The 19,432-nt window shown below is 35.8% G+C and overlaps 1 protein-coding gene across 6 annotated transcripts in view; it reads right to left on the bottom strand.

The window, feature by feature from the left end:
• The window catches only part of STXBP5 (syntaxin binding protein 5), a 104,216-nt gene that overhangs the window by 57,284 nt on the left and 27,500 nt on the right, over positions 1 to 19,432 (bottom strand). For all 6 annotated transcript variants that reach the window (XM_010707153.2, XM_010707155.2, XM_010707158.2 and 3 more), the window contains exons 3-7: positions 18,639 to 18,720; positions 17,710 to 17,810; positions 6,085 to 6,219; positions 4,879 to 4,942; positions 1,871 to 1,954 (exon numbers count right to left, since the gene is read on the bottom strand). In XM_010707153.2, coding sequence (XP_010705455.1) covers positions 1,871 to 1,954; positions 4,879 to 4,942; positions 6,085 to 6,219; positions 17,710 to 17,810; positions 18,639 to 18,720 — 466 coding nt within the window. The remainder of the gene's footprint in view (positions 1 to 1,870; positions 1,955 to 4,878; positions 4,943 to 6,084; positions 6,220 to 17,709; positions 17,811 to 18,638; positions 18,721 to 19,432) is intronic.

Below are 19,432 nucleotides of genomic sequence, written 5' to 3'. Positions count from 1 at the left end.
ACAAACCTCCGATCATGCAGGAAGGTTGATATCATTGTTTGTGATTAGAATAAGATAGTCAAAGGATAGCATTTGGACCCCTGGACACTTGCGAAATTTTGAGTCAAAAAGCTGCATCAAAGATAGTGGTAGATTGCACTGCCCCTAACTTGTTTTTGAAGACTAATCTCAACTAAAAAGCGATAAGTGCAGAGGAAAGCAATCCAACAGCAGAGTTTTTAAATACTCTTCACAGTATAAATGTGCTCGACAATCTTGTTTTTGACATCTGATGAAGTCTAGGCACCAATTAACAGTCAGCTTCACTCAAAATGTAGCAATGCTATGAAGTTCATACATTTCTCTTAGAAAAACACTGCACAGGTAGAGAGAAACCTGCTCCATTTCCCTGACAGAGGCACATGTAACTGTGCTGCAGCACCAAGCTCTGATGTAACTCCCAGCAACAACAAAGTCACAGCCTAGATAAAGCACCGGGATTTTTGAACAGGTGTAGACTTAGGCTTCACCTTCTCAGTGATGGGTGACTGAATTTAATTATAACTACACAATTAACTAGTTTTATCAGAAGCATATCTATTCTCAATAGGGTTAAAGACAGAAAATATTTTCACAGTGCTAATATGCAAGCCTGATTGACCAAACGTGTTCCCTCTGTGACACACTATAGCAGATTATTTTGCAGTTCTGTCAGGAAGAAGGGAGTCTTCTCTCAAGACAGCATTTCCTATGTATGAAGAAGCCACACACTAGGAGATTTCAAATATGCCAAGACTGAACAACATTGCTCTTGCTTTCCTGACTGTCAGTTCCGTATTCAAAAGAACTCTTATCAAGAAGCAATGATGCACAGATACAAAAGTTGAAACTGTGCAAACTGCATCAAATCCAACTTCAAAAAGGGGCCATTATTCTATCTTCCCTCTTAGAAGATCAGATTTATATAATTTGCCCACTGAAGAAATCATTTGTTATTCAACAGTGAATAGATGAGAACCAACTGCATACATTAATTCTTTGTTCAAAGAGATATTTTTCTTAAAGAGCAATCTGAACTTATAGGCTGCACTTCAACTCAAGAAAAACTTAAAGGGCCGATGAATTACTATTATTTTTTATTGTTATTTTAATTAAGGCAATCATATCATACGTTGATTCTCACTAATGAGAACTCATTAACCAAAGGATCTGACCTCAGGTACTTTATTACCTCTTTGTCAGAGAAAAAAAATAACAAATATGGTAAGCAGATGTATTCACTTCAACATCCTCAAGTCAGAATCACAGAATGGCTTGGGTTGGAAGGAACCTTAAAAACCATCCAGTTCCAACCCCCTGCAGTGGACAGAGTTGCCACCCACTAGGTCAGGCTGCCCAGAGCCCCATTCACCCTGGCCATGATGGCCTCCAGGAATGGGGCATCCACAGCTTCTCATCCAGTGCTCATGCCACTGCCTCATCACTCTCTCAGTTAAAGAAATTTAGTGGTTTCTTTTCCCCCCACTTTTCAGAATATGAGAGAAGTTCCAAATTACAACAAATGCTAAGTCATTTTATTTCAGCTGAAGACTCAGGCACTTAATTTAAGTGAAGATCACACTTTTTCAACCAAAAAGAAAAAAGTTGGAAGGTTCACCCCCTTAGAAATTGGCAGAGAAATGCCACCATTCATTGCAACAAACTTCAGACAGCAAACACTTCTTCAGAGGGAAGACTCCTTTATATAAACCCTGTGTGTCTTTTAGAGAATGCTTCGAGTTTTCACCATTTCAGAGACCTATATTTATTAAATCACTGGCAACAGAAGAATTGTTATCCTTAGAACTGTGAATAATGTTCTATTAACATGTAATACAGACAAAAAAATTACCTCATCATGAGTGTATCTGTAATCAGCCTTCTTTGACTTCAGATCCCATAATACCACCGTTCCAGACTCAAAGCCAATCAGAAGCTGCAATAATAATAAAAAATATCATCTTTATAGGATGAGCAAAGCACCATTTGCATAGCCTGTAGATCTTGTCCCAAAGAGATGAAGAATAACACTAGATGAAGTAACTGCAAAGTGATTATTATGACAGAAATTAGTGACAAGCTGTGAAGACTTCAACGTTTGAGATTTACCTTGTGCTGGATTTTACTCTCCTAAATTTTCAGTTAATACAATGCTAATACAACTAAAATTCATTCAACATTATGAAAAAAAAAAAGTATTTATCTTCTAAATAGTCCATGGAAATCCCTTTGAGTTCCAGAAAGCTCCTTCCTAACTGTACTCCTTTCAGAATGAAAACCAGGGTTGAAGGGAGAACTTTTTCTTTATTAATGCATGTCTTCCTCAGTGGAATTTCTTATGCTTAGATTTGCTGGAAGAACACATTGTCCTTCCTGAAGTTCTAGATAATGATTCATTGTCTCTAAGATAAAACATTACTATAAACTTTCTCCAGCAGTAAATCAAAATAGAGATATTTGTCTAAAGAAAGAGATAATTGGCTAAAGAAACACAAAGAATATTAGTTTTTGAGAGAAAAGTTAGAGAGAAATTAAAGGGAATCATCTTTTTCAAGAAGCAAAACTAAACCATTTCTGCAAGAAACAAAGATCCAGATTGCTCATAATAATTGCTCTAACACACTGAGTATCTAAGTGCTTTGCTTTCCTATCTTAAGTGACACTTCTCTTAATGAAAACAAACCAAGGCCAACATAAGGCAGTAGCAACAGACTAGGCACTCATCATATAGTAGAAAAATGTAACGCAGCCTGCTATTACATAGTAGCTGGATCTACTCTGAGAGTCTATCTTTCTACAATATTGTTAAAGTAGTTCCAAGCATCAAGTAGAAGGCCTTCAATTCAACCTTTTTTTCCCCTCAGCATGGACATATAGAAATTGAATAATGTCTGCAGAGATGTATTCACTATTCAAGAAACTTATCTCATGCATGTAGAGGTGCCCAGTGGAGCACTCTTCATAATATAAGAAAACACTATCTTCCCAATACATGCCATTGTTGCCAGAGTGATCTACATCAATATGGTTTATTGCTGTACCTAGACACTGTACATGGATAGTTTTTTCACTATAAAGATTTTCAAAGTTGGCAGTCCTTTGCAAAAAGAAAGTAACAGAGAACCTGTGCGTATCTGTATCTGCTCACCACACCACCTAGTGGACTAGGGAAGTCATCCTGCCCCTGTACTCAGCATTAGTGAGGCCCCACCTCGAGTACTGTATTCAGTTTTGGGCACCTCAGTACAGAAAGTACATTGAGGTGCTGGGAACAAGGCTTGTGAAGGCTTGGAGAATATGCCCTACGAGGAGAGACTGAAGGAACTGGGGCTGTTTAGTCCGGAGAAAAAGGAGGCTGAGGGGAGACCTTATTGCTCTCTTCCAACATCTGAAAGGTGCTTACAGTGAGAGCAGGGTTGGTCTCTTCTCACTGGTGACAGGTGACAGAAAAGAGTAAATGGCCTCAAGTTACACCAGGGTAAGTTTAGGTTGGATATTAGGAAACGCTTTTTTGCAGAAAGGGTTGTTAAGCACTGGAATCGGCTTCCCAGGGAGGTGGTTGAATCCATACATTCAATTACTTATGCCTGAATACTCCAGAAGGCAGGCATTAATCAATCTGTTTCAAGAGGCATCAAGGTCTCTGTGGTATATCTGGCTAAATTATTAACCATACCCCTGTCAGGGGCCCATCCACTTTTGGAAGAGATGTGTACTGACTGCTTTTCAAATTCCTTTGGCAAATTCTACTTTACTCCCATTGTGAAAGTTAAGGAAAACCCTTCCTGTTTACTCTTCAGTGTGGACAAAAGGAGCCAAGCAAAATTTGCAGTTTGATTTGCTAAATAATTATATGAGCCAGAAAAGCTAAACAAGCCCAAGATCCTTCAAAGGGTAGAGGAGTCATATGATCCCTTCCCTATGACTTAGGAAGAAGTCTGGCACCTGAAGCACAGACTCAGTCTTGCAATCATGACCGAAGTACAAACTGAATTACAGAATAGTATATATTTCTGTCTGCACTTGATCATGTATAAGTGATTCTATAACATGCAACAACACTACAGAAATAAGGCACCTGGGAAACAGATAAGACAAATGGATAAGACAAAAATAGAGAACATGTTCTAGCACAAATGAAGCATAACTTTCTACAGACTCCTGAGAATTTCCAAGAATACACTGTGTTCCAGCACAACGGTCTCCTCCCAGTGTAAACAAAGAAACAGAGTAAAACAGGCTCTGGTTACACAGCCACTAAAGCACTGAATTAACATGTCTAGCAGAACATCCCTTGTCTATAAAGAAAGTGCAGTACCACAGTAATTGCCGCTGCACAGAAAATAAGAGTTTAAATCTAATCTCCTTGCCTTCTCTTTTATTTAATTCATGAAACCTTCATTGTGAACTTAAGTTATCATTCTATATCATTTTTGCATGTGCCCTGTAAGAGTTCTCCCAGAGAAAAGAGTAATATCTGAAGTTTTATTCTAGTAACTCAGAAGGAACTTCTGCATTTAGGTTACAGGTGTCTTTTTGTTTTTTTAGTAACATTTTAATTTTTACCAGAATAAGTAACATACCTTGCTTGTGATTTCAAGCATTTTTTCAATTAAACATTTTCAGCTGTGTTTTCAAACATTTCTGATTAGAGGATGCATTCAACTATTCTAGTAATACTTCCTACAGTCGTATCTGCATCTTGCTTCATTCTATTTTCAAAGCTTTTCTTCATATTTACAATATGGTCCTCAGCTATGTAATCCTTTCTTTTTAAAGAAGTGGTATTCATGTTTGAAAAAAAAATATATATTCTTACTTAAAAAATAGTTTATTGAATAGTCTACAATTATATCCTACCTTTCCTTCATCCATTGGATTGTCACTAATGTGGACAATAGGACCTGGGTGAGATTTGGATGACCTAAACAATAAACAAATCCAATTAAAAGAAAAGAAATAGCTGTCCAAAATAGCATTTCATAAGATAATTAGAAGCAATATAAAAAAGTATTTATTTATGTACTCTCACAGCAAAACAAGATCACTCGTACTACACTGATTAATTCTAAAAAGCCTCTTGAAGTTGAGCATGGAAAACATTGTATTACTTAAAAAAAGAAAACATCAGTAGTGTTTCATACAATATGTACTCTATGTGCCTCTTTTATTCAACAACTGGAATATAACTTCCATCCTGTTGTATTTCTGCATACTCACAGGAGATTATCTAAACACAACCTATCTCCAAAAACAATAGTTATCGCAGGCAAAACCAAACCCACACTATTATTTCTATAAAGCTTTGCTTCCTTTAATCCTAATTATCTAAAAAGCCACATTTTTGTTTTCTTCTTTCTTCCACTTCGAACATTTGAAGACAAGAGAATATAACACATTTAACATTTTCATTTTTACATTTTCATTAATTCTTCACTGAAAAAAATTAAAAAATAAAAGCTATTTCTTGAACTTAGTATATTTATATTCTTATAATTGCTGTAAAAAATTGTATTTTTTTCCTGGAATAGGCTTATTTAAATTTATATTTTAAATGAGTAATGTCACAATACACATTTTTTACAGTGTAGAAGATATTATAAGGATTACTAAAGCCAATTATTCCTGAAGACATGCTGATGTTATACAGAGTTCTGGGCATCACAGCATGAAGTCAAATTAGAAATAGTTTTCACAAATATAAAAACAAATCTGCATATGGACTTAACTTTCCCTCCAACTGCAGAAAGTGACTTGCACACCCTAATATAAGCCACAACATACTTAACATACATGTTTTTCCTAATTCTTTAATAAATGTAGATTTTTATGTCTATTCCAGGCACTGTAGTAAGAGCATTACAGGCGTAATGTTAATGTTTATGTTAACATTATCACTTCACTTTCATGAGAATAGACGTTATTTACATGTTTATGTACTTTGTCCATGTATTTGGTGTGCTGAGAATAATATTAGGTATGAATATAATTTCTGCATCTGATATTAACAACATTTAGGACACTTTTGTTCTCTCCCCTCAACAGACAATACTTGATTACACTCACAGTTCAATGGCTTTATTCCACATGATGACATAGCCTGAGAGAGTAAATGATTCCACATTGACGATGTGAATGTTTCCTCTTTCAGTGCCCACATATAGCCATTTACTTTGGAAAGGCAGATGACAAAAAGTTATCCTGAAAAAGAACACCACCAGAAAAAGGGATTAAAAGGGTTTATAAATCCTGCATTTCAAGTTCTACATTTCCAAAGGATAGAAGAAATGCAGCAAACAATATGCAGGAAGAGAAAATTAGTAAAACCAGTACGTTGTGAAAGAGATTCTCAGACAATGTAAAACTTGAAAAAACACAAAATATAAACCAAAATATTCTAATACTGCTAAGTCATTCGGATATAAATCACACAGCCAACTTTGAAAATTATCACATTGAATGTTATTCCTCAAGATTGCTGTCATTTTAAACTTAGAATACAATACTTCTATGTTATAATCCACAAATCTCCCTTCAGAATCCATCAAATTCCAGGTTTTGAAGAACAGAGGATTTTTAGAATTAATCCACTACTGTTTAAGCTGGCTTTGAGTGAGGAGACAGAGAGAAAATAGAACCTAATAGATGTAAGTTTAAATGTGAGCCAAAACATTTCACAAAAAGCAAACCTGAAAAAAAGAACAACATGAAACCTAAGCAATTGTAAAAGTTATTTAAAAATTAGTTTAAAGTTAGTGATATCATTTTACTTAACCACATTTTCATTTCCTGCTTTGTATTTCTTATTTCTTTCCTCTGTTGGTAGATGGAAATAACTGAACAAAGTCCATATGCTAATCGCTATCGACACCAGCAGATAACTTTTTTTTTTTTTTTTTTTTTAACCTGTATCTCTAGTGAAAATGTTATTATTTTAAAGTTTGGTTATTTCTGGCTTCTGGAATCCTTCTTATTTTTTACATTGTTGTCAAAATTGATATGGCAATGAAGTCTGCTTAGGAACTGCAGATTCTAAAGTATTTGAGCTTTCTACATAACAGAAATACAGAAGTTAGAGTCTAAAAATTTTCTAGAAGATGTTTTAGAATTTACAGTTATCTGATATGGTTCAATATGAAAACAACTTAAACTACTTGTGCTACAAAACTAGGGTGTTTAGAAATGTTTCAATGATAACGTAAAATAATTATGAAATGGAAATTTGTTCTGTCAACTCTAATCTTTAGCTTTACAGATTTATTCTTATTTTCTCCCAGTTGGATTCCCTTCTTGTCAAATGCATGCATCATTTCACAAGCCTGTTAATAATTATTTATGCAAAGTACAGCTTTAGATCCTTTGCACTAAATGTTCTATATACTTATTTAACTTCAGCACAAAAGCAAATGCTAAAAGCAGCAATGGAAAAGCCTACTAACAGTTGAAAAGACATAATTTTGTATTACAGACTTCAGAATTTCTAGCTTTTCTTGTAATGTTACCTGGATCTTTTTTATATCACTAATATACTTCTAACTTGGAAACATTGTTTGCTCAGGTAAAACTTCAGTTGACTCATTTTCAAAGTTTTTGATTTTTTATGTTTTAATATTTAAGCACAAAGGTTGCACTAGCATTTTGCACTGATGTTTTACAGAAAAAAGGACTATATACAAGATTTTAAGTGCTTCAATTCATAACATAACATTTTTACTATGGATAGTAATTTGCAAGCACTGCTGCTAAAACACTTGAATATAATCAACTTGCTTGAAAGAAATAAATGATTTTAGTTGAAGTTAAATCATATACACGCACATCTACTAGACAGGCCTCCCAAATACTGCTGTCCAGTAACATATTCTCCCACTATGAACAGGTAATGGGGTAGAAGAAGAAAGGCAGCATGAGAAAAGAGGGAGAAAGAAACTCTCAGCAATTTGCAATGCTATAGCTTTTTTTTTTTTTTTTTTTTGCCAGGATTCCATCTGCCAGAAGATGCTGGCAGCCACATGAGCTGGATCTAAAACTGTGGTCTAGCAGCCAGAAAGAATATTCAGGAGTAGGATCATGAGTGTATCTGTATTGATTTGTAAGTTAATATTATCACCTATAGGAGTCCAACACTCATTATAAAAAACTGATCTATTTTGTGTATTTAAAGGTAGACCAAAATATAAGTTGAGGCAGCAACTTTGATTACTATAGCAAAAGGGCAACAACTGAAGGAAAAAGTGTTCATCTCAATACTTTTAATGCCTTTATGGAATACTTCTACGTTATACAGCTGTATTCAATTTACTGTCTTTTGTGTAGCAGAGATTAGTTTTGTCAACAGTTAGCAAGCAGTGAAACGCTTCCACACCAAGAGTAAATTACATTTGACCAAATAGCTTTACCAAACATTTACAAAATCTCTAAGTTGGAAGCTTGACAAGATTTCAGAATTGTAAGTACAGGTATATAGAAAGCAATGTTCCCAGTCTTATCCTTCCAAGTGTGCTTTTACTACCCTTCTATAATCAGTCTTGTATGATGTCTATATAACTATAAAATACTCCTTTAGAATTTTCATGGTTCACCAAACTGATGACTAGCTAAATCCAAAAGGATTTAGGATCATGCCAATTGTGCCATGATGAAAGAATCACTGTTTCACAGAATCACAGAATGGTTTGGGTTAGAAGGGACCATTTAAGATCATCTAGCTCCAACCCTCCACTACAGACAAGGATTTCATCCCTAATGTAATACATGCTTGCTCCACTTGCAAATAAGTTTACTTGTTATTTATTTTCAATTTTTAGAAAATCTATTACATTTTCATCTACTTAAATAGATTAATTTCAGAAAACAGCATTTATTTCCACATTCCACTTACAGAATTACATTACAATCCACGTACTGAGTTTCTTTTCTTTTTCAGTGAGTAAGACTTCACTTAAGACACTACTTTAAAATCTGCCTATGTCAGAAATTTTATAGCCCTCTTACAAAAATGAATTTCAGCTCTCTTCACCAGTGAAATCACACTAGCACGTCAATATACAATGTAACATTCAGTGACCCAGTTCGTTTTATTTAAAATTTGAATTGGGGTTAAAAGAGGTACAAACTTTTTGAGTGCACAAAAATAAGTCTGAAAGCCTTCTTGGTAGTTAGGTAACTCTCTCCTGGCCTAGGGCATCATGTATTTTTTTCTTAGGACTTTCCTTCAGATACCTATTTCTCTGCCACAAGAAAATTATACTCTGTAGCTAATACATGAAGATGTAGGAAAGTATGAACTGCCATACTATGTGTACCATACATTTCCTACATTCAAACCTTCTTACCCTTCTCTCCCTACCCGATCCCCAACCCCCAAAAACCCAACAATGGCTGGATGGAGACTGGAAGCATCACAGATACTCTGAACTCAAGGAAAATTTCCTGCCAAGCCTTTTCTAGCGTACAAATCCCAACTGCCTGACAGCAATCAGTCAAGAGCAGAGTACCAGACATTTTCTTTCCTGCATCAAACCGCTTTGACAAAAAACACCAGGAAGGAGGCATCCATTAAAAAAATAGACCAGTTTTGTGCTTCTGAAGAAACACCTTAAGTGGGACTATGAGAACAAGTGATGACAGAAAGCAAGCTTTTGCAGGCAGTTCTTCCATGGCACAACAAATTCAGCATATTATCTCCCTAGAAATTTCAGTTACGTCATTAAGAATAATACATTTTGTGATGCTGATGGTACAATGCAAGTATTGTGCACAGTACTTTATTCCATATATTTTGCTTCTCTATCCCTATGCAAATAAAAAGTCCCTTTATAGAAGAAAGCAATGTTTCCAAGAGATTTTTTTTTATTTTAAATTCTACAATATGATTTTAATGTATGCTAATGTTATTGCTAAAATGAGGTACTGTTATGCAACCCCAAAACAGTCAGCATAGTTCTAAAGTAGCCATACTTCTCCAAAAGCACAAGTTCTTCCTCCTCACTGCATACACACTCACAATACCACTTCTCCATCTCACCCCTAAAAAACCCAAACACAACAACAACAGAAGCCAAGAAAAAGTTTAACTGTGAAACACATTTGTCAGAGTTTGACCAATAGTTCTCAGGAAGATGATTATATACAAAAAATCCAGCGTTACATTAGCAGTAGAAAATATTAATAAAAGAAAAATCCTAAACTTTACAAATATATATATATATTTTAACTGTACTTTTAATACAATTTATGCTACTGCTTATGGGAAAATATTAGAAATGATATAGAAATGATAGACATCTTTAACTAGCCATTTGGAAATCTACTGAAAAGATTTTCTTTCTTTACTGCAGACCATGTCTTTTCGAATAATCTGTTCAAATTAGTTAAGAAAAATCTCGATTGTGGTTGTGTCACAACATACATCAAAATCATAATTATAGAAAATTATAGTATTCCCTAGTGGAATTTAATTATGGAAAACTCAAAGAATAAAGTTTAGTACATTAATATGTAAGCAGGCTAATTGTTCCAATTAAGGGAAATATTAAGTAAAAAAAGACGGACCGTTATCTTGAGTGTATTATGACAATAAACAGCCTTCTAAATTAATCTTTACCTTCCCTTAGTCTACTGCATTATGAAGTATTATGTTCTTCAGAATTTTGCACAGCTTTAACAAAGCACAGCATCAAATGCTTATATGAATGACGAACACTGATAACAGGTTTTCTTTTTAAGTAATTAAAACTATTTCTAGAACATCACACTATCATTATAGGTCTGTAGTTACTGTAATTACATTAGCTGATCAAATCATTACCAGAGATGCAAAGAGCAATGTTAACCTACCAAAGTTGCCTTCTGCATACTTCTGACTTTCTTCAAGCTTTCACATGTAGGATAGCCGCCATATACAACACCAAAACTTAAAAATTTGAAGTCCAATGTTAGACTAGATTCCATATCCATGGCCCCCATTTCAAGTCTTCAAATGGCACAAAGTCAGAAGCCATTCTGATGAAACTAATCAGCAGCTGTGTTTTTCCCATACTGCTGTAAATGAGCTACTTCCAGATTACTGGTAACAGCAACAACTTAAAATATCTACTTGTATGAAGAAAAGGCCTGAAGAGGCAGGAGGCACATGCAGAGATAGTCATCTTCAATGCCTCCCAAAATTGTCTCTAGAAAGACCATATGGATAAAGGCAGTATATCATACAAACTGGACCAGCTACTTTAACTCCATCTGCATCCCATAACACTCTAAATGATGCTTCTCCAAATATGATCACTTGAAGATCTGCTTCTAAGGCACTGAGAAGAGTTTATGTTCAACATCAGAGTTCTAGCATACATTAGTGGTAACAAAATATGGTATTGGGAAGACGAGCTGAGAACAGAAATAAAATGGAACACTGCCATCACTGATGCAACAAATACCAGGGCCATCTGAACATTCTTCCAGTTCCCAGGTTTTGTAGTTTTTTTTTAGTTGTTTTGTTTTGATGTTCCAGCTTGTTTTTTCAATTGTTTGTTTTTTTACAAAATATAATATCCCTAATACATTCTACTTTCTATATGTTTATATACAAAGAGAAAAAGGCTGACTCACTGCTTTTCATAATTTTCCAATACTGACTGAAGAAATTCACACCAAACACTAAGGATTTGAGGATCCCAGGCACTGATAAAATCTCCTGAAGTAGATTCATGTGTTCCTGTCAGACATCTGTTAGGAATCAAGGAATAACCACCACCCTTTGGCATCAGAAGACACTCAAGTAGCTTGCTGTAATACAAGTAGAATCACAGAAGCCTTAGAGTTGGAAGGGACTTTTAAAGATGATCTAGTCCAACTCCCCAGCAATGAACAGGGACATGCACAGCTAAACCAGACTGCCCAGGGCTTGATCTGGCCTCACCTTAAGTAGTTCAGGCTGAATGTTTGGTCTTGCAAGTTATGTAGCAGGACTTAACAAATGTTGACAGATGTAAATTTCCCATAGGAGACAGACAAATCATGATCATTACTAATGTGGAAAGTCTGCCATACTGAGAAGGCTTAAAGACTAGAGGTTGAATTATGCTCATGAATGTGACAGTTGGTCATTATGTAGCTCATAGCTCTGTAAAAATCATTGATGTACAGAGAAAACAGCTAATCAGACAATAGAGACAGGTTTCATAGTAATCTGAAGTCCCAGGGCAGTAGGACTCTGCACTTCAATTCTCTCTCAATACCAAATGCAGCAGCAGAAAACTTGTAAAAATTGTATCTCCATCAACCACACGTAAGTTGGGTCTCAGAGTGCATCGCACAGTTTCAACAAAAAATTTTTTAAAGGAATCAAATCTTACATGAGTGAAGTATTCACTTCTGCAGCAAATCAAGATGACTGAAAAGTTTTTGTTCCTCTTGCTAACTAATCAAAACAAAATAGAACTCCTAAATATGCCATCTAGTGAATCACCATAGAATAACATTTTCAAGACAACAGGGGAAAGTATTATATGAAATTATAAAGGCAAATAGATCAGATTACTTCATTTTGATCTTCAAAAATAATCTATTTTTCAACATAAGGAGATAGGTACGTGTCATACATTAAAGGTGTATTCAGTGTATTACTGACTTTACAAAAACAGAAATATTTAACCTTTCAGAAGTATCATTTGGATACGTGGCTGTTCTTTGTTATACCATAGTCCCACCCCAAAACACACAGAGTAAAGTGGGAAAAAAAAGAGCTCACTAAATAAAAGTTGGAAATGAAACAGTGGTATTGGTACACAAGAAAAGGGAAATAAGAAGTCGATGATCATCTGCTCTCAAAGCAAAAAAAAAAAAAAAGATATCCTGTATGTCCTTCTATTATCCACAAAGTGGCAGAATTGGTCAGCTTATAAATTCAGTTACATGGAAGGAGGAAGAAATCTCCTTGCAACAAATGCCTGCTAATATGTAGTTTGGGTAGATTTACAGAATCTAACAAAGTGAGGTATGTGTCATAAAAGTCAAAAATCCTATGTGCTAGCAAAAAGTAAATATAAAGGGGAGTTCTCCACACACACTGCAGGGTTTGTGTTTGAAATACAATGCTCAAGTTGCTGTTGATAGCAGGGTATAAAACCAACAGTACTTAAAACAACTTTATAACTCCAAATTGTGCACTTTCATGCTGAAGAAGACTATTTAAATCCCACAGCATAAAAGTCGACATATTAAAAATTAAACTGCTATCAATGCATTCAGTGATCGATATGCAAAGCACCAGTACGCAAAACACTTGATTCTATTTTTACACTATGGTTCTTGTTTTTGTCTTCAGGCTATGTCACAAAGCAAGTAAAACATTCATTTTGGCAATAAGACAGAATCACAACCATCTCAGAAAAGATGCAAGTCTTTAATCACAAGACAAGTTTTCCATTTTCTACATAAAGCTGAGGTATTTTCAAGTCTATTCAACTGACAAAAACTGCACTGTCATTCACTGAAAAAATACCGTAGCAATGAACAAAACCTAGTTCACGCACTAAACCACATATTTAGCAAAGAGGTACAAAGACACTAACTTGCATAGTAAGTCACGCAAACACAAACCCCACTTATATATCATTCTGCATTCTTTTTCAGGCCCCTACACACTGCTCCTCTATCTCCTTCCCACAGCTAAGGAGCCATTAAGACCAAGCTTGTATTACACTGGTTTAATATCTTCTAGCTTCTGTTTAGTAACTAGAACACGGAGCAGCTGTGAAACCCACACAAATGCGACAAGAACAAAAGGCTAGAAAACTTGCAAAACTAGCTTGTTTTGTACTGCGCTTCTGACATCTGCCATTAATTTCAACAGATTTGTTATACATTAACACGTTCACCAGTCACCAGGTCATAAAAGACTTGTTTAAAATTATTCACTATCAGTGGTAGTAGAGGCAGTAAATGGCTATGTATCTATCAAATTACCAAATCTTTTTGACAGTTGATGAAAGACTCAACATGAGCCAACAATGTGAGCTTGCAGCCCAGAAGGCCAACTGTATCCTGGATTACATCAAGAGCAGCATTACCAGCAGGTAAAGGGAGGTGATTCTGTCCCTCTACTCTGCTCTCATGAAACTCCATGTGGAGTACTGTATCCAATTCTGGAGCCTCCAACACAAGAAGGAAATGCAGCTGCTGGAGCAGGTCCAGAGGAGGCCATGAAGATGATCAGAGGGCTGGAGCATCACCCCAGCAGGGACAGGTTGAGAGAATAGAGGCTCTTCAGCCTGGAGAAGAGAAAGCTCCTGGGGAACATTATAGTGGCCTCCAGTACGTGAAGAGGGCCTAGAGGAAATCTGGGGAGGGACTTTTTATAAGGGCATGTAGCGACAGGATGAGGTGAAATGGTTTTAGACTGGAAGAGGGTAGATTTAGACTAAATATTAGGAAGAAATTCTTCACTGTGAGAATGATGAGACATTGGAACGGGTTGCCCAGAGAGGTTGTGGATGCCCCCTCCCTGGAAGTATTCAAGGCCAGGATGGATGGGAGCTTTGAGCAACCTGGTCTAGTGGGAGGTGTCCCTGCCTATAGCAGGGGGTGGAAACTAGATGATCTTAAAGGTCCCTTCCAATCCAAACTATTTTATGATTGGATTTGAAAACAAAATCTGTATAAAAATTGCCCCAACCTTTTGACTTCAACTCTTAAGTAGAATACAAATACTGCTTTTCTTTTCTATCAAGACATTTCCAGGCATTTCCAATTGGGTATGCAATTTTAAACCACTGCATTTAGAGTTCTAGAGAAAATACTGATAAAACTTAAGTAATTGCTTCAGTCCTTTAGTAAATTTTGACTTCATTTCTCCATGAAGAACATTTTTTCAGTTTGCTCGATGATTTATTTTCTTTTAACCAAACTAATTTGAAAGATACTGAAAGTCCCTACAAAGTACAAGCCGGCAAATTCAAGCATCATTAATACATCATATTACCACAAGGCTCAGTTTTAGTATTTAATATTTTAATAATTCATGTTTGATTAGTTAGTTATTCTTATGAGAATGTCTTAACCACAAGTCATAAGTTATTTAAAGGATATTATTAATAAGGTACCTAAAAATCCTTGCAATATTCAAGAACACTTATCTCTTTAAATTTAGTTGTTAATGTACAACATAAAACTGACCCAAAGTTAACTACTTCAAATTCAAGTAACATCAAACCCATTAGAAGCAGTTAACACTAAGAGCTCTAAGCTATTAAAAGCAGCTAAACAGAATTATTCAGCAATGAAGTTGTTCAATTCTCTTAAGTTCAAAATAAAAGTTATTGCCCTCTAATGAGACCACGCTTTATTTTATAAAGCTTTATGTTACGGATTAGTCAAAGGAATCTGACTTGACTATTTGAAAACTTAGGTGACAGTCATCAGGCATGACATAAACAGCTATGGCAATGTATGGCTCTGGGATCTTAACTGTCCCGGCTACTTCTATCAGTTATGATGATAGATACTTGAAAATTACTACAAGAATAAACCTTTGTCTCAGAAACTTCACTTTCATTACTCTTGATAATACGGTGTTTCCACCACATATTTTTTGCAAGCCGCAACTATTCATTTGAGTCAAACTCAAATTAACAAGTAGCACTTCCAAGTAACGTGAGCTAACTAAACTATTTCCTGGCCATTTTTCTGCTAAGAAAACACAAAGTTCAACTCCCTGTGACAGATTTTGCTAGTGAGAATACCGCATTTCACAAAATCACAGAATTGCTAAGGTTGGAAGGGAACTCTAGAGGTCATCTGGTCCCATCCCACTGTTCAAGCAGTGCCACCTACAGCAGGTTGCTTGGGGCCATGTTCATGTGGCTTTTGCAGATCTCCAAGTAGAGAAACTCCATAAACTCTCTAGGCAATCTGTGCCAGAACTCAGTCACCCTCACAGTAAAGAAATTTTTCCTCATGTTCAATCAGAAGTTCCTGCATTTCAATTTGTCAGTTCCTTCTCATCCTGGGCACCAGTGAGAAGTCTGGCTCCAGCCTCTTTAAACCATCTCTTCAGATACTGGAACACACTGATCAGATGCCCCCTGGACCTTCTCTCCTCCAGACAGAAGAGGCCCAGTTCACTCAGCATTTCCTCATATGAAAGATGATCCAATCATTTTTGGTGCTCCTGAAGAGTGTCCAGTGGAAGTCTGCATGTCTCTCTTGTTCTGCAGAGCACAGATGTTGCCTCACTGGGGTTGAATAGATGAGGAAGAGAACCTCCCTCAGTCTTCTGGCAACACTCTTCTTAATAAAGCCCAGTATATATGTACTGGTCTTCTTGACTGCAAGGCTACATTGTTAGCTTATGGTCAATTTGTTGTCAATGAGAACCCTCATATCCTTCTTTATGGTGCTACATTCCAACACCTATGCCCCCAAGCTCATTCTGGTGCATAGTTATTACTCCCTGGGTGCAGGACACTGCACTTTATTCACTGAATTTCAAGAGGTTCCTTCTCTACCCATCTTCCCAGCCTGTCAAGATTTGGAAGCCAGGTTTGCCCAAATGATCTCTGAACAGATTTTTCTTAAGAAAGGAAAAATATTCCTTAAACTAGAAAGCAGATCGATGCACTCAGAGCACAATGATGGTTTCAAAATTCCTCTTGGTTTAAACAAGGTACCTTTACATCTCAGACTCTAAACCAGCTTCCAACAGATTTACATATAATCAGAATCACCACCTCAGATACCCTTTTTAAAGCATTAGTTAGGAGCTGTCATCCAATGCTTTACTTCAGAGGCTGTAAAGACAAATTTTACATTTACACTTCACAAGGAGCTACGAAGGTAAGAGAAAAGCCATTTAAGAAACAAGAAGAAAGATGAGGGGGAGAATTATGTTTGGATACACCACTGTATCTCCTATGGATGGACAACTCTTCTTAAACTAGAGATGAATTTCATTCCTCTCTACTTGACTTTTATACTACATACACTCTGACAACTCCTTGGTATGCACAATGTGTTTTGTGATCAATAGTTTATACATAGTGATCACAAAAACAACTTCAAGAGAGACTTGGAATCACTTAGTCTTCTACCCCATGAAAACAATCTCCATCTATGTCAGTCCCGACAAATTTTTTCATGACCTGCTCTTTGTGTAAAGACTAAGGTTACTCCATAATCCACCCAGCAGTCTGTCCAAGTACGTTGTATGATATCACATTAAAAGGTTTTATATAAATATTTAAGCTTTCCTCCTTCTTGCTATCTATTACTTAAAGCCTATTCCCACCCTATTCAACAGAGGTGCAAGTCACAGATTATTCTGTGTTCATGCCAGGCATGTCTGAGCTCTGAGAAGTCCAGCTCAGAAGACGACTGCTTAAAAGCTGGCACAGCATTCCAGTTGAAATTGTACTCATTCTGGAGGGGAAAAAAAAAAACACAAAAGGACTACTTCAAAAAACTTGTTAACAAAAAGCAAACAGGCAAAAAACAGCAAAAAAACAACTCACCTCAGTTTAGCAGATATGCTGCATCTACTCATAAGCATTTTTGATCATAACAGCCTATAACTCAAGTCCAGTGTACATCTCACTTCAATTATTTAACAATTTATTAATTGTACTGCATCAATAAATCCAATCTTTCATTTTCACAGTGTGATAGTAACATGCAAAGCAACAATAATCCAACCCCTACCGTTCTCGGTTAAATTTGAGTGAATGAAGTATAGCAGGTCTCTTCTGACGTAAGTTCCACAGGTGTAAGGTATCATCAGCCAAGGCACTCACAAGAGCTCCCTGTTTAAAATAATGTTTTACTGAATTCATTTCTAGAACTCTAGAAATACTATTAATAACATGATAGAAGAAATATTGCAATTTGCTACCAATATTAAAATATTTACAAGCATGCACGTTAAAATCATAGCACAGATAAGTTTCATACAGGAGGAGTGGGATAACTGATTTGATCGCAGCATTCAGCCTGGTAGCATTTTGTTCTGTGCTACACTGAAGAGTAATTGGGAAGAAGCTTTTTCTGGAGTGCACGAGTTTCCTCATGCACACATCTGTAGCGAAACAAAGTAATAAATTCAGCAGCTACCATATACATGCTGACAAATTTAGTGATACTTGACTTCAGCATCCCTCTGAGCTAGAGATCCCTCTAAAAATCTGGTCCCTAAGTAGCTCAAGAACAGTACTGCTGTCAGGTCTCAGCTGTTACGTCATTAGAAATAAATTGCTGAGGGTTCAGATCAGAGATCTTTTCTCAGCTCACATCTAAAACAATAGCTATGAAAATAAAGTTAAGAACCCACTGAAATTGTTCGTACTATTAAAAGTGTACTTTACTTCAAGGGATGACTTGCAATATTCACTGACAGGAATAGATACACTACTGCAAAAAAGTTCCTGCTTGTAGCAGGAATACTGTAGAGATGAAGTCATTTTCAAAAGTTAGTCAAGCAACGTCTATGATTAAAAAAAGTTACCTTGTTATTAGTGTTCAAAACAAGTGATTCTTAGCATGACTGATACCTGTATTTTGATGCTTAGTGAGAAATTGAGGAACACACAGTGCATCTTCTCTAAATTACAGAATACAGACATCGATTTACTAACCTCATTAATCAGGAACTGAAGCTGGATTACTGCAGCTCCACTATCATGCTGGCAGTAACATTCAACTCCTGGCCGACCAAAGCTGAATTGTTAACATTAAGGAAAAATTGATGTATGTAATGTAGGAGAAAGAAAAACATTGTCAACATCAGTAATACCATATTCAAACAGGCTAACATCCTGCTTTTAGCTCATACACTTAAAATATTTAACCACATAGATCTTAACATCAAGAAAAAAAAATCCGTTTATAAATGTAAATGTAAACTAACATAAGGAGTAGAAAGGCCCGTTTTATTTATCCCCATGGAATAAGAAAATTACGCATAAAGGCTCAACTTATATTTATCTAAAGGATCCTTTGTCAATGATAACACAATAGAGAATGATAAGGCAGTTATTTTAGTAGTGTTAAATATCAGGACTAGTATAAAAGAAAGTTATTTAAATAAGCCTTACGACCAGATGATCAAATTCTTCAAGCGCTAAAGGAGATTTCTCTGCTTTTGAAATGCTACTTACAGATGAAAGAAGAGTTGAATAATGCAAGGAATATTAAAAGAAAATGTGCTATGGCAGAGATAAAATAAAAATAAAAATCAGTAGCCAAAATATGGAGGAGTCAATGGTAAATTATGTATAATGTAAATTTCCAGGATCTCTGTATCAAGATTTCCTGGATTCACACCAACTATGAGTTAACAAAAGTGTGCTCATTTTCCCCCTCATGTATAAATCAGTCCTCTACTTTTATAATGAATACCAAACAGAAGAAACAAATTCTTTCTAATCTC

This window comes from Meleagris gallopavo, chromosome 2 (assembly GCF_905368555.1).
Source record: "Meleagris gallopavo chromosome 2, MGAL_WU_HG_1.1, whole genome shotgun sequence".
Taxonomy (NCBI): domain Eukaryota; kingdom Metazoa; phylum Chordata; class Aves; order Galliformes; family Phasianidae; genus Meleagris; species Meleagris gallopavo.
Note: the sequence above shows the minus strand (reverse complement) of the source record. Positions and strands in the feature narration are given on the sequence as shown.